Below are 27,735 nucleotides of genomic sequence, written 5' to 3'. Positions count from 1 at the left end.
AATAGTGGTCCCTTTCTCAGGCAAAAAATTATGTAGACTTTGAAAGAAAAAAATACAAGGATAGACAAAACATTCTAAATATAAATTTCTACCCTATTGTATCAGTACATACACTTGAAAAACAGCATTACATTTAAAGTTTGAGAAGCATTAGTTTTTTGGTCTATAGTCAATCTTTTTTGTGCTTTGAATTCACAGACCCTCTATGATAGCTTTGAGACCTTCATGAGAGTCTACAATTAACAGTTTTGGAATCGCTGGCTAAGACATGGGAGAGTAATTTCCTAATGTTTACTTCAATGTGATGGAATCTATAGGATAGTAATTTAAAGTATAGCTTTGGCAGATTGTTTACTTACACAGAGATTATTTTATGCAGAAAATTACCTTAGAAAAAGGTTGTGTGTGAAGTAAATAAGGAAGTTGATGTATGGAGTACATGTGTGGTCTAAAATTAGAACCTACGAGAAGACTCTGAACTGGCATTTAGTGGTAAAAGAGCATATCTTTAAGAAACTTTTCAATCTTTAACATTATGTGGAAAAGGTGGCTCTTAAAAAGAGGGAAAATAAGTATTCAGATTAGAACAGCAGTACACCTACAAATGTTGTTATATGACTAAAGCAAAGTAGTAAAAGGTAATAGTCCTGGGAGTTTTAGTCTTCTAGAATTTGTAAGTATTGATGTTTGCCAAAATATTATACTACAATGAAAACAAAAACATAACCAGTTTCATTCCACAGTTTTTTGAGTGCCTACTCTTAACACTTTGTTAAGCATTTAGTGTACAACCTATGTAAGGCGTGGTCCTGTAGGCAAATACTTATTATACTTATTTAAAGCATGGTATATCAACCTTGGCAGTAGTGACATTTTAGGTCACATCATTCTTTGTTGTGGGTGGCTGTTCTGTGCACTGAAGGATGCTTACTTAGCAGCATACCTGGCCTCTACCCAGTAGATGCCAGTAGCACCCTACCCCTCACTTGTGACAAGTAAATATGTCTCTAGACATTGCCAAATTGCCCCCAGTTGAGAACCACTGTGTGAAAGAGATAAGAATTAAAAATATGAAACCAAAAAATGTGTTGTATGAATAGTTTTCCATCCATTAACTCAGCTTACATTGCATTCAGTGAGAGCTCCACATTTTCTAAGTAGTAGGCGATTAGAAGCAACAGACTGGGCAGAAGGGGCAGCTTGAAGATATATTTGTGTAGCATTTACGTAAGGTTGAGAAAATGTCATTTGCAAAAATAAAAGAATGAGGAGTGGAGGGTGCTCATGGAGATAATAGAAAGAGGAGGGACACTAAAGTTCTCTTATGCCCTCCAGGATGCTAGCATACATTGCAGAGCTGTTGTAGCATAGAAAATCACAGAGATGGGCATGGGCTGAAAAGGTTCCAGGCAGACTATATGAAGGAGCAAGGACTTTCACTGATCTTTATTAGGTGGATAAGTTCTGTGCTTTTGTTAGTAACGGTTTTTGAAGCACATGCCTGTATATAATTACATTTGATTCCCCCAGTAGCATATTACCCTTGTGATGTAGCTGAGGAAAGAGGGTTCAGGAAGGTAAAGTGACTTCTCAAAATTGAATAGTGTGAAATGGTGGAGCCAGAATACAGACCCTGGGCTTGACACGCTATAACTTAGCAGTGAGGAAACAGGCGAGAGACTTCTGACCTGAGAGCACAAACAAAATGTGGGCAGAAGCAAACACAGTAACCACCCTGGTTAGAACAGAGAATTGGTGTGAGGACTGGTAGAAGCCAGAGTTGGACAGGTAAGGTGCGGCTGAAGAATCTAGATTGGAACCTTTGGTCAGGGGGAAGTTAAAAGTATAGGTTTTGAGGGACTTGAAATGTTAAGATGAATCTGACATCATTGTATACAATGAGTTGGAGAGAAGCTCAGTAATATGAAATGCAGTTTGAGATTTAGGGAAAAATGGCATAAAGCATTTCCCTCTAGGAACTGGCTGATAATTGACCTGTAAAACTGTTCCACGATTATAAAATGTAACTCTGTGTTTTAGGATCACTTTTAGGTGATAAAACCCGAATGACTGAGTTATCAAGAGATATGAATGCATACATCAGGCCATCTCCTACTAGAGGAACTTTAGGAGGCGTGACAAGGACCACAAATGAAGCTATTCTGTTGTGTGAAGGAGCAGGATATGACATAATTCTTATTGAAACCGTAGGTGAGTGTGATATTCTATTTTATAACAATATACTATTTTATGAATGCTATATAAAGATGAGTGACAACTTATTTTTGTTCATTCAGCAGATATTTGCTAAATGTATAATTAAATACAAGATATCCCATACTCCATAGAAGATATGAATATATAGGTTATAATCTGTACCCTCCAAGATCTTATTTTAAAAAGTAAAAATAAGCCATCTATCTGGATAACTGTTACACAGGTGGTATATTATACATGCCAGAGGAGAACTGTAAGCATTAGGATGATCTGTGTAAATGATGCTTTAGCACAACACCTGTTTTGTTTGAGTACATTTCATGTGTCTACTGTGTTCACCAAGAAAATTAATGTAGTTGGCTGCTTTTTGAAAATGCAGATATGTTTTATTTCATTGTTTTATATCCTTCGCATATAGTTACATGTGATGAAGACACTGAAATGAAAACCCCAATAAATTCTTTCTTGTGGAGAGACAGTCTATTATATCACTATGTGATAAATGTTTGTGATACAGCCTAACTCAGATTTGGGGATCCAGTGAAGACTTTCTAGAGGAGGTGACAGCTAAACTCAGTTTTGAAGGAAGAATTCGAGTTAAACAAAGTATGAGATAAAGGACATTTGCAAAGATACACAGGAGTGAGAAAACATGGCCCATCCAGAGAAGTGCGGTTTGCTCAGGATGCTTAGAGCCCAGAGTGTGAAGGCAGGGAATGAAGGGAGGTCAGTTGGAGCAGTAGGCCAGGGCCAGATTGTCAGCAACCTTACATGCCATGCCATGGAGTCTTCTGGAGTTTGCCCTGAAAGGAGTGGGAAGATGCTGCTGGATAAGCAGGAGAGTGAGAAAACCAGATATGTATTTTGGAGAGATCCCTGGCAGCAGAGTATAGAATGATTAGAAGGAGGGCTAGAATAGAATCAGGAGACTACTGTGCTAATCCCAGAAGGAAATGGTAGAGGTGTGAACGAAGCAAAGGAAGTGGGAATGGAGATAAGATGGATCAACATAACATTGAAGATAAATGGGCAGGATTTTATCCATGATAAGATGTGAGATAAGGAAGGAAGGGGAACTGCAGATAATAGAGAATACTGTGGAAAAAGTGGATGTGCAGAGAGGAAAACGATGAGTTCAGTTGTGAATATGTTAAGTGTTAAATGCTGATTAGGTATCCGAGTGACTGTGTGTCTCAAGAGAAAAGGACTGAATGAGAAATACAGATTTAACACTTACCAGCATAGTTCATAGTTTCATACTTTAAGTTAAGAATTTAGTTTAGATCAACTGGGGAAACTATCAGACAAAAATGAAAGACATTTATATTAATCTGCTAGGGCTGCCACAACAAAATACTACAGACTGGATGGCTTAAACAACAGAAATGTATTTTCTCACAGTTCTGGAGAACAGAAGATCAACATTAAGGTGCCCATAGGGTTGGTTTTTCCTAAGACCCATACCTTTGTCTTGTAGATAGATGACTGCCTTCTTGCTGCATCTTCACTCTCCCTTGTCTCTTTCTGTTCACTTTACTCTCCTAGTGTCTCTTCCTGTCCTTTGAGGACACTAGTCCTATTGGATTAAGGCCCTACCCTTATGACTTCATTTAATTGCTTCTTTCACGGCCCTGTCTCCAAATAAAGTCACCTTGAGGGTTAGAACTTTAACATAGGAAGGGAGTTTTTTTCTGTTTTGTTTTTGTTTTTGTTTTTGTTTTTGTTTTTTTTAAAGACAGAGTCTCGCTCTGTCATCCAGGCTGAAGTGCAGTGGCGCAATCTTGGCTCACTGCAACCTCCGCCTCCCGGGTTCAAATGATTCTCCTGCCTCAGCCTCCCGAGTTGCTGGGAATACAGGTGTGCACCACCACACCCGGTTAATTTTTGTATTTTTAGTAGAGATAGGGTTTCACCATATTGGCCAGGCTGGTCTCAAACACCTGACCTTGTGATCCGCCTGCCTTGGCCTACCAAAGTGCTGGGATTACAGGCTTGAGCCACCACACCTGGCCTAACATAGGAATGTTTTTAGATGAGGGGAACACAACTCAGTTCATAACAATAGCCATGACAGCGCTTTAGAATCTCCACCATTAAAAAGTAGATGAATGAAGAGTTAGTTGCCTGAGTGGTAGTAGAGAATCAAAGGAGAAGAGCACCTTAGAAACCAAATATATTACCTGGAAATTGTATTTAGCCACCTTTCCCAGAAACTCAAAATAACAGTGACTCAAACAAGAAAGAGGTTCTTTTCTAAATAAAAGAGACCTAGAGGGGGCATTGTGGCCCCAGCCTGTAATCCCAGCACTTTGGGAGGCCAAGGCAGGCAGACTGCTTGAACCCAGGAGTTCCAAACCTCCCTGGGCAAGATGGTAAAACCCCGTCTCTACAGAAAAATAAAAAAATTAGCTGGGCATGGTGGTGCGCACCTATAGTCCCAGCCACTTGGCAGGCTGAGGTGGGAGGATCACATGAGCCTGGGGAGTCTGAGGCTGCAGTGAGCTGTGATGGCACCACTGCACTCCAGCTGGGGTGACAAAGTGAGACTCTGTCTCAAAAAATAAAAGAAAAGAACCCTGAGGCCAGGCATGGTAGCTTATTCCTGTAGTCCCAGCAGTGCAGGAGGCCAAGGTGGAAGGATTGCTTGAGCCCAGGAGTTTGAGACCAGCCTGGGCAACATAGCAAGACCTTGGCTCTGCCAAAAAAAAAAAAAAAAAATTAGCCAGGCATTGTGTTACACACCTGTAGTTCCATCTACTCAGGAGGCTAAGGTGAAAGGATGACTTGAGCCCAGGAGTTCAAGGCTGCAGTGAGCCATGATCGTGCCATTGCACTCTAGCCTGGGCAACAGAGCAAGACCCAGTCTCTCTTTAAAATAAAAAGGAGCCTGAGGCAGGCAGTCTGGAGCAGGTAAGGTGCTTTGACAGTGCTGTCGGTGTCACAGGTTTCTTTTGTCTGCCAGATTACCATTCTTAGCACTCACTTTCCATCCTCCTCAGTTTGCTCATGGTTAAAAGATGGCTGATGAAGCTCTGACTGACACTTCCATGTTCCACATAGATCGAAGAAGGAAAGGGAAATAAGGAAGCAGGGAGGGGTGGCATAAGAGGTGTAGCTGGATTAGCCGTCTTCAAAAAACTTTTCTGGAAACCCCATCTAATGACTGTTGCTTTGACTCATTCATCATATCTAGCTGAAAGGGGATCTTGTGAATGTGGTCTTTCATCTGATACGTTGATACTCCTAATAACATTTGGGTAAGAAAATAGGAAAGAATAAATATTAAATAAGCAGCTAGAAGTCCATCACACCGTGAAAGGGAGAGAGTTTCCAGAGTTTTGGTGGAAGCAAGATTTTTTTTTGAGATGGGGTATCACCACGTTGCCCAGGTGGGAGTACAGCAGTGCAATCACAGCTCACTACAGCCTCGACCTACCTCCCAGGCTCAGGTTCAAGCTGTCCTTCCACCTCAGCTTCCCAAGTAGCTGGGACTATAGGTACACCACCATGCCCAGCTAATTTTTGTATTTTTTGTAGAGACAGGGTCTCACTACATCACCCAGGCTGGAAGCAGTTTTAAGTGGTATGAGATGAACATGAATTGAAGTGGACGGAGTGAGCATAAATTACCTTTTTCCAGAAACTTGAGTATTTTTAAAAAAAGTGAGAAACATGGTGATAGTTGGAGGAGTTTGTGAGTTTTTGTCTTGTTATTTTGTTGTTGTTGTTTTTATTTTATGTGGTTTTAAGATGAGAAAGATTTGAGCACAATTTATGTATTGTGCCGGAGGGCAAGAGCCTGTAGACAAACAAGAGGTTAAAGATAAAAATCAGCAAGGACCCAGAGGAAGTGAAAAAGAATGAGAGATTCCTTTTCAGTCAAATAGTTCTTACACTGAGACTGCAGAGGAGGCTTTAGGCTGTTTGTATTTGTGTCTTGTTACCTGTGGAGTATGGGAGAGGGAGAAGCCTAGAAAGTTCTTGCCTTTATTTCCTCTATGAAGTAGGTGCTGTGGTCCTGATCAAGCGGGGAGATTATGGTACAGTGAATGGTCATAATAGCTGCTGTGGGAAATGGAATGGAAGCCAACTGAGGGCGTTTAGGGAGATTGCTTTTGCCAGGCCGTAAGGAAGATGTAGCAGAGGCTGCCTGTCGTGGCTCTTGTCCACAGAGTTGAGTGATTTCTCTCACGTGCTTATGGAGGAGAGAACACACATAGTGGGATTGATCCCTACATAACTGGACGTTTGCAGGCAAGTGTGAGGACAAGAAGACAAAAAAGATGAAAGTATTTGCAGGCATGATTCAAGATTAGAGTCACAGTGTTCAAGCTGCTCGCTGATGAAAGGGAAGCCAAGAAAGAGCTGTGAGAGTGAGGAGAGGATGGAAGCCTTTAGGTTCTCCGTTCAATCCAAGAACAGAGTGGGAGAGCTCGGAAGGATAACTGGTTTGCTTAGAGGGTAAGATATGACATTTAATACATTCTTCAGAAGTGCGATGTTTAAAGAGGTGACCAAGTTGACTGTGTGACCATGAATATGAGTGAATGAAGTTGAATGAAAATGATGGTCAATGTAGTTGAGAAAGTCTAATAATGGTGAGTATTTTAGGATATAGTTGTGATTTAAAATTTCAGGTGTGGGTCAGTCGGAGTTTGCTGTTGCTGACATGGTTGACATGTTTGTTTTACTACTGCCACCAGCGGGAGGAGATGAGTTGCAGGTAATTATTTTTATTTTTTTCCCCAAAAATGCAAAATGTATATCTCTGAAAATAAAAATTTCCAATGTTGTGGTTTTGTAAACTAAGTTGATAATGGTTTAGAAAATGAAACATCATTCATATTGGCTAAAATACCTGAAACAAAGGCAGATTCTCTGTATTTTTTCGTAACTTACAGGAATAGAATATATGACCTTGAGAATGTAAAATTATGCAACATAATTTTTCCATCTGTAACATGATTAAAATACATGGATCGCTCCACTCAGAAGAGACCATTGTTGCATAGATGTTGTTAGTACACTTGATTCAAAAGTTCTGGGGATAGTGGGATCCCACTATCATAGTTTATATGTTGTACAATAGGATTCTTACTCTCCTCCTGCACTGCAGTTCTGGCACTACTACCCAAAGTTAGTGCAGACTTCATAGGGTGAGGGCATAGTCCTCCACAAGCCTCCTCTCGCTTCAGACACTAGCTGCAAGCTCCAGGGTTCCCAGGCCACCCATACCTCTGACCAACTGGCTATAAATTTGAGAGTTCCCATTATCCCTTAGATTTAGTAATTCACTAGAGCAGTGGTCCCCAACCTTTTTGGCACCAGGGACTGGTTTCATAGAAGACAATTTTCCACAGACTGGGAGTAAGAGGGCATGGTTTCTGGGTGAAACTGTTCCACCTCAGATCATCAGGCATCAATTAGGTTCTCATAAGGAGTGCACAACCTAGATCCCTAGCATGCATAGTTCACAATAGAGTTTGCTCTTCTATGAGAATCAGATGTTGCCTCTGGTCTAACAAGGCAGAGCTCAGGCAGTAATGCTCGCCCGCCTGCTGCCCACCTGCTGTGAGGACCAGTTCCTCCGTGGCCTGGGGGTTGGGGACCCCTGCACTAGGGTGACTCAGAGAACTCAGGAAAGCATTATATTACAATTGCAATGTGCTTATAAAGGAGACAAATCAGGACCATCCAAATGAAGAGACACATAAGAACTCTGGGAGAGCCCAAATGCAAAGCTTCTGTGTCCTCAAGACACATTTCTCTCCTGGCATATTGATGTGTATCACCAACCAGAAGGCTCCCCTGAGCTTTAGTATCCCAAGTTTTTCTTGGGGTTTCATTATGTAGGCATGATTGATTGAATAATTGAACTTGATCTCTAGCCCCTGTCCCCTCCCTGGAGATTGGGTTGATATCACATGGCATAAAACCCCAACCCTCTAATCACATGATAGGTCTTTCTGCCATGGTCAGTCCCCCATCCTGAGTGATCTCATTGCATAAACTCAGGTATAGCCCCAGGCACCTCCCATGATTAACAGACATTCCTGTTACTCAGGAAATTCTGGGAATTTATAACTTAAAAGATTACCTCCCAGAAACTCAAAGACCAGACAAATTTTTTCCTTTTTTTTTTTTTCAGAGACAGGGTCTCACTCTGTTTCCCAGGCTGGAATGCAGTGGTGTAATTATAACTCACTGTAACCTTGAACTCCTGGGCTCAAGTGATCGTCCTACCTCAGGCTCCCAAGTAGCTGGGACTACAGCCATGTGCAACCACTCTCAGCTAATTTTTGTAATTTTTTTTTTTCCTACAGATGAAGTCTTGCTTTGTTGCCCGAGTTGGTCTTGAACTCTTGACCTCAGGCAATTCTTGTGCCTCAGCCTCCTTAAGTGCTGGGATTACTGGTGTGAGCCACCACACCTAGCCCAGACAAATTATTTGTTAAACAATGCTTCTGTTTCAATTTTATAATTCTAAAACACAGTGATTGCAGATCATGGCTGCTTATTTAGAAGCATTAACTATTAGAATTTCATAATTGAAAGTTTTGTTTAAAAATATTTGAAAAGAAATTTTAATCTTATGTAGAAAAACCTGTATGTACTAAATAAGGTTTGACTTTTGGATTTCATCCTTTATTTTTAATATTTTTATGTGACATAATTTGAATTAAGAGATTGAGGTCTGTCCACGCAAAGCTGAAAGAAGAAAAATACAAAGTATAAAAAGAAATAATAATAAAAAAAGAGATTGATGTGTTTGTAGACATCAGGTTATTTTTCCTCAAATGCAAATTGAAAATAAAATGCTATATACATTTAAGAAAAATTTCAAAGACTTTTTTCTGGAAATGCAGATGTTAATGATAGGTGTGTTTTCTTTTTAAGCACCTTACTGATGGATGGTTTTGCCTCCTGCAGTGTTAGCTCATGAGAAGCAGATTCCATCACGAGACAATGTGAACTCTCCTGCCACTCAATCTTGTTGTGACTTCATGTATTTACCCTAATTCTGAATGTATTTCAACATGTTAGTCTCTAAATTTGGAAGAGATATTACAGATGACTTCTATAATTCCAACAGCCAATGCTTTTGAGTAATTTCTGTCAAGTAATGGTGATTCTTGGTATCCAGGGCTTAGGAGGATACAGATGAAAAGTTAATGAAATGTATGACTTTCAAAATCTTAGCATTGACTAGTTTTCCCATTTTTATATTGTTTGTCATTAAATGTTTCTGATCTCTTTAGGGTATCAAAAGGGGTATAATCGAGATGGCAGATCTGGTAGCTGTAACTAAATCTGATGGAGACTTGATTGTGCCAGCTCGAAGGATACAAGCGGAGTATGTGAGTGCACTGAAATTACTCCGCAAACGTTCGCAAGTCTGGAAACCAAAGGTAAGCTTGCTTGCATTCTGTATCTTTCACTCTGAATGGATTGTGTACATTGGAAGACAGGATGTAAGTCCCAAACTAGACGTATAATCAATCTTGCTTCTATGTGAAGATTATAGTTTTAAAAATCATGACAAAGCCAGAGTGTGTAGTCATGATTTTAAATGTAATCCTTTAACCACTAGATGTCAAAAACTAGATCAGAGATGATAGATGTGATTGTAATACTTGATTTGAGCCATTTGGAAGTGATAGCAAATCCATTCTGAAAGGAACTGTCCTTAAGATTATGGAGCAGTTAATGATTTGATTATCTATGTTGGAATTTCAGTAAGAGAGAAAAGGCTTATGATGGCGATACCTCCATTCCCATTATGTTTGTTGGGTGCCATTTTTAGTAAGGAAAAAAAATTTAATCCTGTAATAAGTGAGGCAGTAATATTGATGTGGGCCTCTTTATCTGTAGACAGACACTGTGTTATTAAAGAATAAGCTGTAATCATTATAATGAGAATAATGATGACTTATCTTAATGTCATATCCCAGTTTTTCCCAATCATGTTGTCTGTATTGAGTCTGGAGCCATCTTATATATACATGCAGATGTCAGATGCCCAGCTCTTCCACTTACTAAATCAGGCAAATTTGACAGAGGGAATTAGGCTATTTCTCAACCTACCTTCATTTTCTGGCACTCAGGCCTCAGGGGAACCTACCTGGCATTGCCCTTATCACAAGTCCTCTATGATGCCCCTGACCATCTGAGCAATTAAAATAAAATAAATTAAATTAAAACAAATCTCTGGATTTAAAATTTGACCTTGAATCAGTGTTTTATTTCTGCTATGCACTTAGTAATCCTAGGTATGTTATGTCAGAATATATCTTGGTATGTTTACTTTGACACAGCAATAAAATCTCATTCTTGTCAATTGCCTATTTCTGTAGACTATAAGAATTAACTGGCAGGTATCACAGTCCCCATGAAAATGTTTTCTATCATTTTAAGTGAGATGGTCTGGTTCTTCCCTTTTCAATAGGTAATTCGTATTTCTGCCAGAAGTGGAGAGGGGATCTCTGAAATGTGGGATAAAATGAAAGATTTCCAGAACCTAATGCTTGCCAGTGGGGAACTGACTGCCAAACGACGGAAGCAACAGAAAGTTTGGATGTGGAATCTCATTCAGGAAAGTGTGTTAGAGCATTTCAGGACCCATCCCACAGTCCGGGAACAGATTCCACTTCTGGAACAAAAGGTTCTCACTGGGGCCCTGTCCCCAGGACTAGCAGCAGACTTCTTGTTAAAAGCTTTTAAAAGCGGAGATTATTAAAATTCATCCTGTATAATAATTTTACATATCGTTTCATAAAGTATTGTAATAGAAAAATCACTTGTATGCTTATATTTTCAGTAATCATTGCGTGGTGCTCTTGTCTTCTTTGTTTGTGACCCATGCTTGAAAACTTGAAGGAAGTTAGATATGAATGGCAAAAGTTAGGCAGTATTTATAAGGTACCTGTTGTATGTTACTGATTTCTGTTTCATTCTCTTCTTATACCCTGGCATGGTGGCCTGTAGGGTAGTTTCTTCTTATTAGTCAAGAACACAAAAAGCTAAGGAGAGCAGAAAATATCTTGTACTTTAAAATGCTTACTTTGATTCCATATTATCTGAATTTCCAGAGAAGATGTAAACAAGAGTGACCATATTTTTAGAGTCCTTCTTGAAGCCAGAATGACACACAGTGGGTTACTAAGAGCCAAAAATCATAATTGACATTTAGTATACCAGATTATTCTAAGAATTTCTGAAATCATCATGTACATGAGTAGTGAAACAACTGGAATAATGTGATGATGTGAACACAATTTTAAAGTCTGCTTGTCTGGATTTGCAGGGAGCCTTCCCCCACCCCTCGACACGATAGGTAAGAGAGCAAAAGGGAACTGGGAAAATCAGCTACAGATAAAATGGGTGATTAATCCCCAGTTCTTGGACCCATTATATTTGTAGCCCATTGGAGTAAAGCCCTAAAAGACAAAGTGAGGTCAGAATGATTCAAGGATTATTCAGTTTGAAGACTACCAAAGGCTTTTGCTTCCTTGGCCATTTCACTTCATTTTAGTATTTTAAAAATCTTTTTTCTTGATGGTGAATAAGTTTTGTCCTACGGAGGAAGCATAGCACAGTGATTAAGAGCTTGGGCTCTGTAGTTGGACTATGTGGGTTTAAACTTTAAACCCAGATCAATCATACATTAGCTGTATGAGCTAATCTCTTTAAGCTTCCATTTCCTCCCTGGTAAAATGAAATTGGTGAATAACTTTCTAAGGTTAGTGAAGATTAAATGAAATAATGTGGGAGAATTATTTAACTGTCATGATGGTGTATAGGAAATACTCAAAGGCTGCTTACTAGCATTATTACATTAAAGTTGTGGGTATCTGAAACTGTACAAACCTGATGTATAATTTCAGTTTTCTCTCATGGTCTTGTTACTACCATCATACTCTTGACATTTTAGTATATTTTATGATTATCTTTGAAGAACCCTTTCTAGTTAATTCTTTGAATATATTTTATACTTATTTGATGGTAGTTGTAACTATGTATGTTTGAATAAAATTTCTAACCATAAAATTTCTCCATTGCACAAAAAGCCTTTATAGAAGTTTCTGACATATTTTATTCTGAACCCTGTAGAATATTTTATGTAGTATAGGAGCTTGCATTGTTACTTACTGTACTGGTTCCTATGTGGAATCAAATCTCTTGAGCATTATTTTAACAAACATCCCTTTACACTTTTTGGAAAGATTTTTAGTACTCCATTGGCATAGCTATTTCATAAAAGTTTAGGAGAAACTTTGAAAGGTTGTCCAGTTGACTTTTCTGATTTTAGAAAGGACCACCATGAAACTACCCTATCAGACAAAACACTGGTTTTTAGAAACCTGAGATAAGGAATTTTATAGTTTTCCTGAGTACGCTGTTACAGGGAATAACAAATCTATTGCCATATGTGGCACAGTGTAAGCAATGCTGGAGCACACGTACTGCATTGTAAAGAAGGTAGGAAAGGTGGGGGGACTTCTGTTAGCTTTAATTTTAAGGCTAAAGCATTTATTCTCAGTTTGAACTACTTTTAAATGTTATAAATGTCATCATAAAAATCATTAGAAAACTCGCTTCTCCTTATGTTGTCATTGTACCATTGGGTATGGTATAGAGACCAATTTCCAAGAGATTTTTACCTCTGTTTCTGTTATTTGCTATACTGGAGGTAATATAATAATAATGAAATGTAGCCTTTTTTTTCAACTCAGAAATCCCATTCCCTCTCCCCATCTGTGATTATATTGTACTGGACTTCTGACTTGGTCAAAAGCATAGGTTTTGACTTAGATACATGTGGGGGCCGATCTCAGCTCTATCACTAACTAGCTATATGATCTTTGGCAAGTTTTTTCTCTATATGCACTAGTTTCTTTATCTGTAAAATTAAGATAATAGCTACTTTACAGGGTTGGAAGTATTAATTTAGAAATTATACAGTGCTTAGCACTCAATAATTGGCAGGTGGTGGTGTAAATATTTTACATAGATATTTATGACAGTTCTTTGTTCTATAAAACAGACTAATATTAATTTCAGATTAGCCAAGCTACTTAATTTCTCCGTGCCTCAGTTTCCTCACTATTAAATGGGGATGACAATAGTATCCACCTAGAGCAGGACTGTTTTAGTATTACATATAATCCTTGGATATAAGTGCTGATGAAGTTTGGATATTTGTCCCCACCCAAATCTCATGTTGAAATGTAATCCCCAGTCTTGGAGGTGGAGCCTGGTGGGAGGTGTGTGGATTAGATCATATCTCTCATGAATGACTTGGGCTATCCTTTGGGTGGTAAGTGAGCTCTTGCTCTGAGTTCACGCAAGATCTAGATCTGGTCATTTAAAAGAGTGTGGCACCTCCCCATCCCCTACTCTCACTTGCTCCTACTTTCATCATATGACATGCCTGCTCTCCTTTCACCTTCTGCCATGATTGTAAGCTTCCTGAGGCCTCCCTAGAAGCTGAGCAGATGCCAGCACCATGCTTCCTGTCGTCTGTAGAACCATGAACCAATTAAACATCTTTTCTTTATAAATTTATAAATTACTCACTCGCAGGTATTTATAGAAAGAACAGCCTAATACAAGTGCTAAATACATATTTGACAATAAACGGCAGTTATCGCTTAGAACTGTTATGAGGATTAAGTGAGTTACAGTGTCCATTCATCTCAAAAAGATAATTCTGAAAAAAATTTCATAGGTTCACTTTGCCTTGTCAAGAATATAATTACCAGGCTGGGCATGGTGGCTCGCACCTGTAATCCCAGCACTTTGGGAGGCCAAGGCGGGCGGATCACGAGATCAGGAAATTGAGACCATCCTGGCTAAAACAGTGAAACCCCGTCTCTACTAAAAATACAAAAAATTAGCTGGGCGTAGTGGCAGGTGCCTGTAGTCCCAGCTACTCAGGAGGCTGAGGCAGGAGAATGGCATGTACCCAGAAGACAGAGCTTGCAGTGAGCCAAGATCATGCCACTGCACTCCAGCCTGGGCGACAGAGTGAGACTCCATCTCAAAAAAAAAAAAAAAAAAAAAAGAATATATTTACCATTAACTTCTGTAGATAGGGAAAAAAATGTGCTGAGCTCTAAAACTGGCAGACATTTTGCTAAAACAATATCAAATCTCATTAAAATGATGACAGTTATTTCAATAGTTGACATTAGCTATCCCAACATAACCTAACAAGGCATTTTCTCTTCATAATCACTCAATCATATGGCCATTTACCTGCTTTTCCTAAACTTTTATAGCTATTGCCCAGTGTACACTGAAGACAACAGTTAACGAACAACATATGTATGATAATTTATGTAGTTGAACCTCTAATGCCCCCCCCCAAAAAAAACCACAGAAAAAATTAGTGAAAATCATTCAAACATTGTGCTCACCAGGTAGACTGCCATCATCGAAGTCATAATGCTACTGCTAAAAACTAGTAAACTACCAGTAAACTGAGAAGACAGAAGTAACTCCTGTGATCTATAAGTTTGTGCAGATGTGGAGCTTTGCTGCTCCTAAAGCCTGGGAAATGCAAATGTGGCTTCGTTAAAGCAAATGCTTCCTACACCAGACTTTATGAAACTCCTCCTAAAGCTGAATTCTTACCCAAGTGGACATATGTTAGGGTGCCATTGTAATTCAGGTAGAGTGTCAGAGTGGTGACTGGTACCAACAGTAGATGTTCTAAACATTAGTGTTATTCAGATAAGACTACAAAACTGATGAACATGTCAAAACTTTAAAAGGAACAATCAGAAAAACTCTTTAACAAATGTTTTTCTTTCTATAGTATTTTAATTTATTTTTCTAAATTTTAAAATTTACTAAATTTATGAACATGTTTATCCCACTTGAGATGAATACTTAGTTCCTGTCTCATGATGCTTCTGTAGATTTGCTTTGTCATTTGTGGTATGTTTGATAACAAAAATGTTAGTGGCACAAAAGCAGTTATATTGAATGCTTTTGTTTTAGAGAAAATTTCACTCTGTACTAGAAAATGTAGATGATGTGAGTCAAAGTTCATTAATATTTACCCGAAAATTTGTGTATAAAGGTAACCTTGGGGCAGTTTATTTAGCCCCCTCAGCTTCTTGATAGAATGAGGTGAGGGCATATGTAAGTCAGTAAACTCTTCTGTTAGTAAGGTCAAAGGCTTAATCGAAATTAATTATGCTTTTAACTAACACAGAAGAAATCATGTGACCTCATTCTCAAAGCTCGTAACAGCCACCTGGCCAATCTTGAGATGTGGATAGAATTCTTTTTTTTTTTTTCAATTTTTACAATAATTTTTGACACGTTAAAGCTGTGCATGTTTATGGGGGCACAGTCTGATGTTTCAATACATGTATATGTTGTGTAATCATCAAATTGGAGTACTTAGCATGTCTATCCTCTCATGCATTTATCATTTCTTTGTGGTGAGAACATTGAAAAATCCTCTTTTCTAGCTATTTTGTAATATGTACTACCTTACTGTTGCAAACCATAGCCACCCTACTGTGCAATAGAACACCAGCACTTATTCCTCCTATCTAGTTGTAACTTTGTACCCATTGACCCCCCTTTCCTTCCTTCTGCTCTCCCCTCCCCAGTCTCTGGTAACCATGGTCTGTTCCCTATGAGGTAAAACTTTTTTTAGATTCCACATGAGTGGGATCATGCAGTATTATTTCTTTTTCTGTGTCTGGTTTATTTTCCTACACATAATGTCCTCCAGGTTCATCCATGTTGTTGCATGGTGTTAATCTTAGCATGACAGTATAGCCATTTATAGGGCTCATACTTCACTGCCAAATCTTGTTATATGTGGAACCCAGCTATTTCAAGGATCAGTGTTCTCTTATAAAGCCACATTAGCATTTACACCCAGATTTTGCTGACTCAGAATTCCATTGCATGCAAGATCTCAGTCCCCTGAAGAGTCCTCTCCCCAACTATTTTTGGAAGTCTCAGGGGTTTCCTCACTGATTCACAAACAAGTTCACACTCTTGGGTGCAGCCTACTCGTGCCAGGCTTCTGTTGGGCCTCCACTATTTCTAATGCTGCTGTTCCTGTAGGAGAATGCTGCCTTGCGTAGATGTTCCCAAACTGTGAAACACTTAAGTTGCCAAAATAGTGCTGTGTTTCCAGGGTACAGCTTCTTTGCCTCTCTTCCAGTAGGGGCCAGTGCATTGTTCTGGGATAGGAACCAACTACTACCATCTCTTATTGTCCTCAGGTCTCCTGTCTTTTCCCCCAGCACCTAAGTACACACCTCTGCAGAAAGCTTTCCCCACACAAGCCCACTTTTCAAAATGTAAATCAACTCCTGCAAAGGATGCCTGGGTAACTGGCTGTCCTTCCTTTTCTGGTAGTATCACCTTTGGCTGAATCATGACCACCCAGCTTCACATGTGGATATGATTGCTAATTCTGTCAACCCCTCAAAAAAGGTATCACCCCCATTTTACAGAAAAAGAAATTGAGCATCAGGGATACTAGGAAATTAATCAAAGTTCACCATTTCTAAATGTGATGCATCATATACATTAGATTCAAACATTACTATTTTCCAAGTTGCTCAAAGCACTCTATGAACCTCATTCTTTCTATAAGACAGTTCAGTGACAGATGTTATCTTCAATTATAGATACCTCTGTGGTATAGAGTAATTAAGGAATTTGTACATGACTCAGACGATAAGATCCTGCTCAGTGTTTTAACTTTAAGGCCTTTCTTCTATAACCTAATATCCTTGATTTTGCTTTTGTGGAGAACACACCTCAAGGTATTTTTTTCCCAGTAGAATTTTTTGCTTTTGTTTAAGGATAATATTTTAGACATTCAAACCCAACCAAACAGAAACCCTTAATATCAGCTTCTGTATTAGCCCAACTTTTGGCTAGAAATGACAGAAATCTACTAGCTTGGGAAAGAGAGTAATATACTGGATCATCTAATCATACAAGGAGAAGAGTAGGAGTACAGTAAACTTCACAGACACAAATGATGCTGGGGATTCTCCCTGCCTTTTCTCCTCTGTGTATTGACTTCATTCTCCTGGGTTCCTCCACATAGCTGGAGATGTGGCAACAGCAGCACTTAGGTCCACAGGAAGGATTTCCCCTATCTCCATAGACCTAATTCTGAAAGTCTCAGGGGAGCATTCTCACTAGTCTGCCTGACAGGTCGTAGGTCCGTCTCCATGGCCAGGGATGTGGGTTCTATGATTGATAGGAATTGAGGAAAGATCATTTCCCCAAAATAAAAGGTTTGATAGTCACAGAATCAAATAGGATGTCAGGCAGACAAAACAGATGTCTATTACAGATACTTTAATCTGTTTTGGAGTAAAGTGAGATATAAGTATTATTGATTGGTGTCTTATATTAAAAGATTCAATCTTCATGAAAAGGTTTAATTACCTAATTATCGGTAATACAGTTGACCCTTGAACAATATGAATTTGAACTGTGTGGGTCTATTTACATGCTGATTTTCTTACACTTCTGCCACCCTTGGGACAGCAAGACCAGCCACCCCTCTTTTTCCTCCTTCAGCCTACTCAATGTGACGATGACAAGGATGAAGACCTTCATGACGATCCGCTACCACTTAATGAGGGATCAATATATTTTCTCTTAACATTTTCTTTCCTCTAACTTTATAGTAACAATACAGTATATAATACACATAACATACAAAATATATGTTAATCAACTGTTGATGTTATCAGTAAGGCCTCTGATCAACAGTAAGCTATTAGTAAGCTTTTTGCAGAGTCAAAAGTTATATGTGGATTTTTGACTGTGTGGGGTTTCAGCGCCCCAACCTCCATGTTGTTCAAGGGTCAACTCTATACCCACTGAAACATGCACAAGTGAGGTTCATATTGTCAGCTGTCATATATTTGAACTTTTGTAACAATAACACCCTTATTTATTAGAAATATCCTTCCCCAATCCAGTTTTACAAGTAAAATATTTTTCTTTTATCCCCCCATACTAATTTAATACTTACCTTTCCTAACAGTGAAGATGCATCTGCAAACAAAGGATCAATAGCTTCAAGAGGAATGGTTAAATCAGGATATCTTTTTTGTATTATTTCTTTTATGTCTAGCTAATTAAAAAGGGATTTTAAGAGTTATTTTAGCCCAAACAGCCCCTTTGAACAGTTGAGGCAGGCAATACGTTTCAGACACAGGTCTTTTGATTGTGTGGTTGACCTACTCAAGCCAACTCCAGAGAAAAAATGGTTTATTTTAAATATAGAGAATCTCATGAAAATCCAAGGACAGGAATCAAAATTTAGCCTTTAAGAATGGAGGCAATAAGGATTCCATTTTAAACTGATATATAAAGAACTTGAAAATCACCACTTCATCCTTACCACAAGAAAATGCTGGCAAAACTGAAAAGGACTTTTGGACCCGTAGGGAACCACCAGACCGAAATCTGGAGACAGGTGCACCCAGACAGTCACAGCTGAGATCTGCCTATCCAGAGCGGAAACCACTGGAGCCATGAACTATTAGATTATTTTGAAAAATTAAGTGATTATTTTGAAGAATTGCTGGAGGCTGAGTTTGGACTAGTGAAAAAGTGAGAAATTCCTGGACGTTGCAGTCTTAGGGGAATCCCCACAGTTTCACGGAGTTTACTTCCAAGAGCAGTGTTGTCACAGTGGAGATTCAACCAAAAAATAAAAATAAAAAAAAAGAAGTCCTCTCATGGCTCTGTCAGGAGGAGGAAAAGAGAAATCATTATATAATAAGCCCAGAGCCTTCTCATAGGCCTACTCTCCAGGAGAAAAGACTGTCTGAGCTTTTTCCCAGCTGGGATAATGGCATTCCTTCCACTCCATTCCCAGCTGATGCTTTTTTCTAACCTAAAAAAGGGAGGGGAACATAGTCAACAGGAGTCAGGGCTTGGGGCAACTAGATTAAAAACTCGGTAGCCAGTGAATGGAGAAGGCAGTGGGAATAGGGGAAATCTATACCACTGGAAAAACACTTGTGAAGTCACAGCCCAGAAGCACAAGACCAATTAAAAGACTGATATTTAATTTTAAGATTATAAGACCCTTAAACCTTGCCATCATACCACCAGGGCTTTAATATTGTAACAGCGGATTACAGTTGCAAGAGCTGCCAGACACAGACTCTCTCTCTGAGGAGGAGTACTTAGGGAAGCCTCAAGTCAAGAGGAAAGACAAAAACAAGGACATGAGGAATTTGAAGGCTCTAGTACCTGCACCTATCGCAAATATTTAAAACAGCCCAACTCCTAGCCAGACTAATTGCATCCTCACACTAAAAGCCTGTTTATTTCAGTGTCTGTTACCCAATAACATGTCTTCATTTCAATAAAGGAATTACAAGGTATGCCAAAAAGCAGGAAAAGACATAATATGAAGAGACAAAGCAATCATCAGAACGAGACTCAGATATGGCATAGATGTTGGAATTATCAAACAGGGAATTAAAAATAACTGATTAATATACTAAGTGATCTAATGGAAAAAAAGACAACATACAACAACTGATAGGTAATGTAAACAGAGAGATGGAGACTTTATGAAGGAATCAAAAGGAAACGCTAGGAATTTCTGAAACTACCAAAAATTTAAAAAGCCTTCAATGAGCTCCTCAGTAGACTTGACATGGCCAAGGAAAAAGATCAGTGAGCTTAAAATGGGCCATTAGAAATTCATAAACTTAAATGCAAGATAAAAAAGAATAAAAGCATGGAACAGAACATTCAAGAACTGTTGGAAAATTCCCAAAGATATACAATTGTAGAATACTAAAAGGAGAGAAAAGAAGAAATGTTTGAAGTAATGATGCCTGAAAATTATTCGAAATTAATGACAGACACCAAACCACAGATCCAGAAAACTCAGTGAACACTAAACAGGATAAATAAACAACAACAACAAACCCACACATAACCATATATTTGAACTGCAGAAAACCAGACAAAAAGAATGCAGGCCATTCTCACGTGAACCAGAAAGTCTCAGTCATGATACTTCTCTCTGTCTTGTTCCTGCACCATTCTAGATTTTAACTCTTTCATAACTGTTTTTTATATGGACTATCAAGGGCCTTTCCAGCTCAAATTTTATATCATTACCTTAGAGCTTTGGTTTCCACTTTAGCACTTTACAGTTTATTGGTTCCAGATTTTGGATTCCTGACAGAAATCTTCTGGTGGCAACAGAGTCACTGAGGAATCTATGGGTAGGTTTCCCAGAATCAGTTGCTCACCTCAATCTGCATTTCAGGAGGTGGGATAATAAAGCATAAATATGGTTCCTGTTTATTCATGAAGAACCGTTTGGAAAGCACTTTTTCTTGGGGTCAGTGGGTAAAACAGGCCGTGATGTGTACTTCCACCACAGAATAATAGGTAGATCAGTGAGTTCCAGAGGAGTGAACTAACTGATTTAAGCAGCCAGTATGACTTACAGTCAAACCTACCTCTCCTAGCTAGCGTTTACTCAGTGATCTCTCTGTGATGTGGATTAGAAACAATTTGTTAAGAAAAATGTTTAGACATTTTGTTTTTTGAGACAGGGTCTTGCTCTGTTGCACAGACTTGAAGCACAATGGCACCATCACAGCTCATTGCAGCCTCAACCTCCTGGGCTCAAGCAATCCTCCCACCTCAACCTTCTGAGTAGCTGGGATTACAAGTGCATACCACCATGCCTGGCTAAATTTTTGTATTTTTAGTAGAGACAGGGTTTGGCCATGTTGGCCATGTTGGTCTTGAACTTCTGGACTCAAACGATCCCCCTGCCTTGGCCTCCCAAAGTCCTGGTATCACAGGCATGAGTCACCATGCCTGGCCTTTTTTTTTTTTTTTTTTTTCATTTGTGGAAAAAAGACACAACATAGGCAGGGTGCAGTGGCTCACACCTGTAATCTTGGCACTTGGGGAAGCAAAGGTGGGAGAATCACTTGAGGCCACAGTTCGAGACCAGCCTGGACAACATGGCAAGAGCCCATCTATACACAAGATAAAGTAAAAATTAGTCTGGATGTGGTGGCTCATGCCTGTAGTCCCAGCAACTTGGGAGGATGAAGTGGGGAGGATGGCTTGAGCCCAGGAGTTTGAGGCTGCAGTGAAATATGATCCCTGGACTACACTACAACCTGAACAACAAAGCAAGACTCTCTCTAGAAAACAAACACACAAACAATGCAACATTCACGCTTTCAATTTCCAAGTATACAAGAGCATCAACCACATGCATATTGTGCAATAGATGCCCAGAACCACCGCCACCCTGCATGACTGAAATGCTATAGCCACTGAACAAACTTCCCACTGCTTTCTTCCCCCAGCCCTTGGCAACCACCATTCTATTTTCTATTTCTATGAGTTTGGCTATTTTAACCACCTCATATAAGTGGAATCATGCAGTATTTGTCTTTTGTGACTGGCTTATTTCATTTAGCATAACATCCTCTAGGTTCATCCATGTTGTGACCTATGACAGGATTTCATTTTTTGAGGCTGAATAATATTTCATTGTTTGTCCATACCACATTTTCTTTATCCTTTTATCTGTCAATATACAGGTTGCTTTCACCTCTTGACTGTCGTGAATGGTGCTACAAATGTAAATAATGCTGGGTGTGCAAATACGTCTTTGAAACCTTATCTTTGACTCTTTTGGATATATACCTAGAAGTGGAATTGCTGGATGTATTACTCTGTTCTCACACTGCTATAAATAACTGCCCAAGACTGGCTAATTTATAAAGGAAAAAGGTTTAATTGACTCACAGTCTCACATGGCTGGGGAGGCCTCAGGAAACTTACAATCGTGGCAGAAGGGAAACCAAACACATCTCTCTTCGCATGATGGCAGCAAGGAGAAGTGCCGGGCAAAGAAGGAAAAGCCCCTTATAAAACCATCAGATCTTGTGAGAACTCACTCACTATCACAAGAACAGCAGCATGAGGGTAACCACTCCCATGATTCAATTACCTCCTACCAGGACCCTTCCGGGACACGTGGGGATTATGGGAACTACAATTCAAAATGAGATTTGAGAGGGTACATAGCCAAACCATATCACTGGATCAATATGGTAGTTCTATTTTTGATTTTTGAGGAACCTCCATACTGTTTTGCATAATGGCTGCGTCATTTTACATTCCCAACAGTGTACCAGGATTCCAGTTTCCTCACATTCTCACCTACAGTTTCTGTAACTTTTTTTTTTTTTTTTTGAGACGGTGTTTCACTCTTGCTGCCCAGGCTGGAGTGCAATGGCACGATATCGGCTCACTGCAACCTCTACCTCCCGGGTTCAAGCAATTCTCCTGCCTCGGCCTCCCAAGTAGCTGGGATTATAGGTGCCCACCACCATGCCTGGCTAATTTTGTATTTTTTGTAGAGACGGGGTTTCTCCATGTTGGTCAGACTGGTCTCGAACTCCTGACCTCAGGTGATCCGCCTGCCTCGGCCTCCCAAAGTGCTGGGATTACATGCATGAGCCACCATGCCTGGCACACTTTCTGTAACTCTTACTGTTACTTTCTGTTTTGGTAGTGGCTATCCTAAAGGGTGTGAGGTGATATCTCACTGATGGCTTTGACTTACATTTCCCTGATGATTAGTAATGTTGAGCATGTTTTTATATGCTTAATGCCCATTTGTATATCTTCTTTGGATAAATGTCTGTTTAAGTCCTTTGCTCATTTGTTAATCAAGTTACTGGTTTTTTGTTATAAAGTTGTAGAATTTCTTTATATATTCTGAATATTAACCCCTTATCAGATATATGGTTTGCACATAGACCTTTAAGTTATTATTATTATTATTCCTGCTCTTCCCTTATAAAGTTATCAGTCTATTTAATTCTAAAAATGTCATTGTTTCCTAGAGATCTGCTACACGTACTACATCTTTATTCCAAATCAAGAATCTGAGAAATCACATTACCTCTTTTGCAAAACCAGTGGTGTTACTGTTTCCAGAAACTTTCTTCCCACTAGCTCCAGTCACTTGGGGCTCTTAAAATAATAGAGGACACGAAAACGATTTTTCTCAATGAATCCCAGAGCATTTTATTGCCTGTCATATATTATTGCTGTTGTTATGCCTTGATTGTGTCCCTCATCCAAAAAAATACGTTGAATTCTAACCTCCAATACCTCAGAGTATGATCTTATTTGGGACTAAGGTTGTTGCAGATGTAATTAGTTAAGATGCAGTCATGCTGGAGTAGGGTGGGCCTCTAATCCAGTAGGACTGGTGTCCTCGTAAGAAGGCAACAGGTGGCAAAGAAACCCAGGGAAAATGTCATGTGATGATGAAGGCAGAGATTGGAGTGATGCAGCCGGCTGCCAGTCAAAGAACACCAAAGATTGCCAGCAAACACCAGAAACTAGGAAGAGGCAAAGGAGGATTCCCCTATAGGTTTCAGAGGGATCATGGCCCGGCCACCACCTTAGATACAAAAAGGTGCTCAACATTACTAATCATCAGAAAAATGTAAGTCAAAGCCACAGTGAGATATTGAGATGTCACCTCACACCCTTTGGGATAGCCACTACCAAAACAGAAAGTAATGGTAACAGTTACAGAAAGTGTTGGTAAGGATGTGAAGAAATTGGAACCCTGGGGAATTAATACAGCTGTCAAACTATCTGAGCCTGCCTCAGAGAGAGAAACCTCTACAAAGATTTTATCCCTGCCAATCCCCACTGCCCAAATAAGAATATATTCTTTCACCTCCTGATTCTGCTTCCCTGAGCACCTTGGAAACCCATAAAATGAAAGGAACACATGAGATTCCCGGTGTTTCTCTTATCCGGGTATTTTGCTTCCTTTTATATCCCATGATTTATACCACATCTTGGCCTTAAATTCAGTATTGGGCTTTGAATATTCCAAATACCTAAATCTTACAAGTCTGAGAGGTTGAGTTCCCTTATAAGAGGGACTCAGGAAATTTTAGAGACACTCTAAAAAAATTAGTGATGAGCAACAGAAAAGCCATTATGAAATGTTTGGCCACTCAAGCTATTCTGCCTTGAGGAGATAATGTCTGACACTCACCAGAGAGTGGGTAAAAGGCATAGTATATAAACTGTTCTGCTATTATAAAACTCATTTCAGTTCTATTCAACTTTTTATAATGTGCATTCACCTTCTCTAGCATCAAGCTCTATTATATGGCATTTACATTACAAATTTTTAGCTCAAAATAATATCTTAATAATTTGCTCAAAAATTGTCTCAAAACAACAACAGATATTTCACTACACATAATTTACCTACTTTCTAATATCAAGAAAGTATACTCAGGGAAAGTATGCTGTTTATGCTGCCTTTTTACACAGTTTTCTGCTTAAATGGCTCTTGATTAGTGAATTAATCCTAAGTAGGGTGGCAGGAGGAAATGTCATTGGTATAGAGTATATTATTCAAATGTATTTGTAGAAAGTAGACCAGGCCGGGCGTGGTGGCTCACGCCTGTAATCTCAGCACTTTGAGAGGCTGAGGTGGGCAGATCACTGGAGGTCAGAAGTTCAAGACCAGACTGGCCAACATGGTGAAACCCTGTCTCTACTAAAAATACAAAAATTAGCCATGCGTGGTGGCAGGCGTCTGTAATCCCAGCTACTCAGGAGGCTGAGGCAGGAGAGTTGCTTGAACCTGGGAGGCAGAGGTTGCAGTGAGTGGCGATCGTGCCACTGCACTCCGGCCTGAGCAACAGAGCGAGACTCCATATCAAAAAAAGAGAAAGTAGATCAGTATGGCAGGAAATAATAAATGATGCTGTTCAGTGGCCCAAGTCAGATGCACGATAAATATTTATTGAATGAATGGATGAATGAACAAATTCTGAGCAAAGTTAATATGTAGACACAGAGACAAAGAGACAAAGCCATAGATTAAACAGTCCCTTCAAAGAGTGACAAATCAAAGAGCAGTCATATATTGAATTAATACAATTTTCCAAATACCCTAAAATGGCATTTGTCAGGATACCCACATTTTTGTAGAACAAAACATTGCATCTCTTAGCTCAAAGCATCTCTCAGTGTACCTCTGGAAATTCAGAAACAGGTATGTAAATACCAGTGCACATTATAAATCTGCCACCATGCAGACTAAATGTCCGAAGGATATGGGGTGAAGTATTAACCTTAGTCGTTCTAGGATCGTCTGTTCCCAGGTCTTGGCACATTCTTTCTGTGCATCCTTAAACTTTTGGATCCCAAATCAGCACATAGTGAGAAAAGAGACAAGGAGAGTCAAACTTGGATACATATTTGACTAAGCCACCAACATAGGCAAATAAGCTCCCCATGGTAAATAGGGAGGGAATGAAGGGTCTGTCTGTTAAACTTCAAGAAGATTTATCATCTGGTCTCTGTTCACCAACATTCATACATTACCTATTTTAGCAACTTTATTTCATGACTTTCTCCACCCTCTAACATGAGGTTCTGGGGAGAATTCAACTTATTTAAAGCTATGAGGAGTTCATCTATCTATTATTTGTCTTCAAGCATTGAGAAACTGTAATTCACTAGGATTAATTCCTCTTTAACAGAGAACTTTTTTGGACTCCAGTTAGCAAATATGCCATGGGTGATAGCCTTCTAGAATATTTCCTCTGAGTTTGAATAATTTCTGGGGTTGTGAGGGTTTTGCATGTTAATATTTAATTGATAATATTTGATGTGTGGCTCTTAAACTTGGTTTCAGAATCTTCAAAGTATTTCAATGATGCATGTAACAAGAGACTGTACACTTCTTTCCTGTAAACAAGTCTACAGACCTCAGCTTGGGAACACAAGGCAATTTGCATTAAAAATAAATAAAGAATGTCATTCTTCGGTCTTTCTCTGCAGGACTTATTTATTAGGTGATGATTAGGAGCTTCTTTGAATATGAAATCCAGTCACATATGGGTTGTCAGAGATGCTTTTGGACTGTTGTAAGAAAAAGGGGAAAAGTCAGCAAGTGTGGGACCAGAGAAAGCCAGGGCAGACAGAGGTGGAGGGTGACAGATAGATGGAGTATTCACTAGGCAAGAGTCCAGACTCCGCAGCCATGTTGCCTGAGTTTCAACCCCAGTTCTACTGCTTCCTAGCAATGTGACTTTGGGTAAACTTTTTATGGATCAGTTTCTTCCTCTGCAAAATGAGGGCAATAATGGTGCCTTTCTCGTAGCGTTGCTGTGAGGATTAAATGAATATTAAAGTCTAAGAAACTTGCCTGGGAAGTGTAAGTAATCTGCTTCTATATTTATTTATTATTATTATTATTATTATTATTATTAGTATTAGTATTATTATTATTATAATATACATGAGACTCAGGTTAGTTAAACAAGAATACTTTTAAATATCTTTTAAGACATCCTTCTAAATGACTTTTGCTTTTCCCAATAATGTTTTGCATATAACAGACTGAGATTGGTGTACAAGCAGAATTGTATAGGACTGGCTTACTTTTATACTACAGGAAAGATGGGCCAGCTCCACTTGTGAGTCAACTTTCCCCACTCCCTCCCTGGGTGACCTGACAAAATCAGCTATTACTACGTGCTGTTTATCTCAGGGTTACCACTAGGAAATGCATGAAGCCTTGACCATTATTATGAATCTTTTTTTTTTTTTTTTTAAGACAGGATCTCGCTCTGTCACCCAAGCTGGAGTGCAGTGGCCTGATCTCAGCTCTCTGCAGCCTCGAGCTCCCAGGCTCAGGTGATCCTCCCACCTCAGTCCCCCGAGTAGCTGGGACTACAGGCATGCGCCACCATGCCCCGCTAATTTTTGTGTTTTTTTGTAGAGAGGGGGTTTTGCCATGTTACCCTGGCTGGTCTCCAACTCCTGGGCTCATGCGATCCGCCCACCTTGGCCTCCCAAAGTGCTAAGATTACAGGCATAAGCCACCGTGTTCGGCTTTGATTATTTTTTAGCTTCAATTATTATGAACCCTTTGGCTTATTTGCCTGAGAGTGTGCGGCACAATTTGTGGACTATTTCATCACAGGTGTTTATGAATAGACAGGGTTTCCCTGAAAAAGTACAACCATTCAGGTTTCCTCATATGTATACCTTGGTCTTTTCCTCCATGGACTCATATTCTTTCCACCCTATTTTCCTATTCTCTATTCCCCACCCATTTTACACACACACACACACACACACACACACACACACACACACACACACACAAAAGAACTGTATACCTTATTTTCTCCTTCCTCTGATTACTGGACCCAGAACTAAAAGGAAAAAAAGTTTAAGAAGTATCATATTTGATTGAATTGATTCCAATCTCTATGCCTTGGAGGATTTTTTTCCCTCAAGGCCTAGACTCTAGAAGAAAGTGGAAAAGTAAATGCAAACCCAAAAGATTTTTTGCAAGATTTGAGTGATTGATTATGATATGGCTTGGATATTTGTCCCCTCCAAATCTCAGGTTGAAATGTGATCCCCAAAGTTGGAGGTCAGGCA

General features: G+C 39.3%; 1 protein-coding gene across 4 annotated transcripts in view; it reads left to right on the top strand.

The window, feature by feature from the left end:
- MMAA (metabolism of cobalamin associated A) overlaps positions 1-11,011 on the top strand; it is a 35,851-nt gene extending 24,840 nt beyond the window's left edge. For all 4 annotated transcript variants that reach the window (XM_023227113.2, XM_023227119.2, XM_023227129.1 and 1 more), the window contains exons 4-7: positions 2,041-2,211; positions 6,855-6,940; positions 9,477-9,626; positions 10,664-11,011. In XM_023227113.2, the coding sequence (XP_023082881.1) occupies positions 2,041-2,211; positions 6,855-6,940; positions 9,477-9,626; positions 10,664-10,954 (698 nt within the window). In that variant the 3' untranslated portion in view covers positions 10,955-11,011. The remainder of the gene's footprint in view (positions 1-2,040; positions 2,212-6,854; positions 6,941-9,476; positions 9,627-10,663) is intronic.
- Positions 11,012-27,735: the final 16,724 nt, after the last annotated feature.

This window comes from Piliocolobus tephrosceles, chromosome 3 (assembly GCF_002776525.5).
Source record: "Piliocolobus tephrosceles isolate RC106 chromosome 3, ASM277652v3, whole genome shotgun sequence".
NCBI classification, from domain to species: Eukaryota; Metazoa; Chordata; class Mammalia; order Primates; family Cercopithecidae; genus Piliocolobus; species Piliocolobus tephrosceles.
Note: the sequence above shows the minus strand (reverse complement) of the source record. Positions and strands in the feature narration are given on the sequence as shown.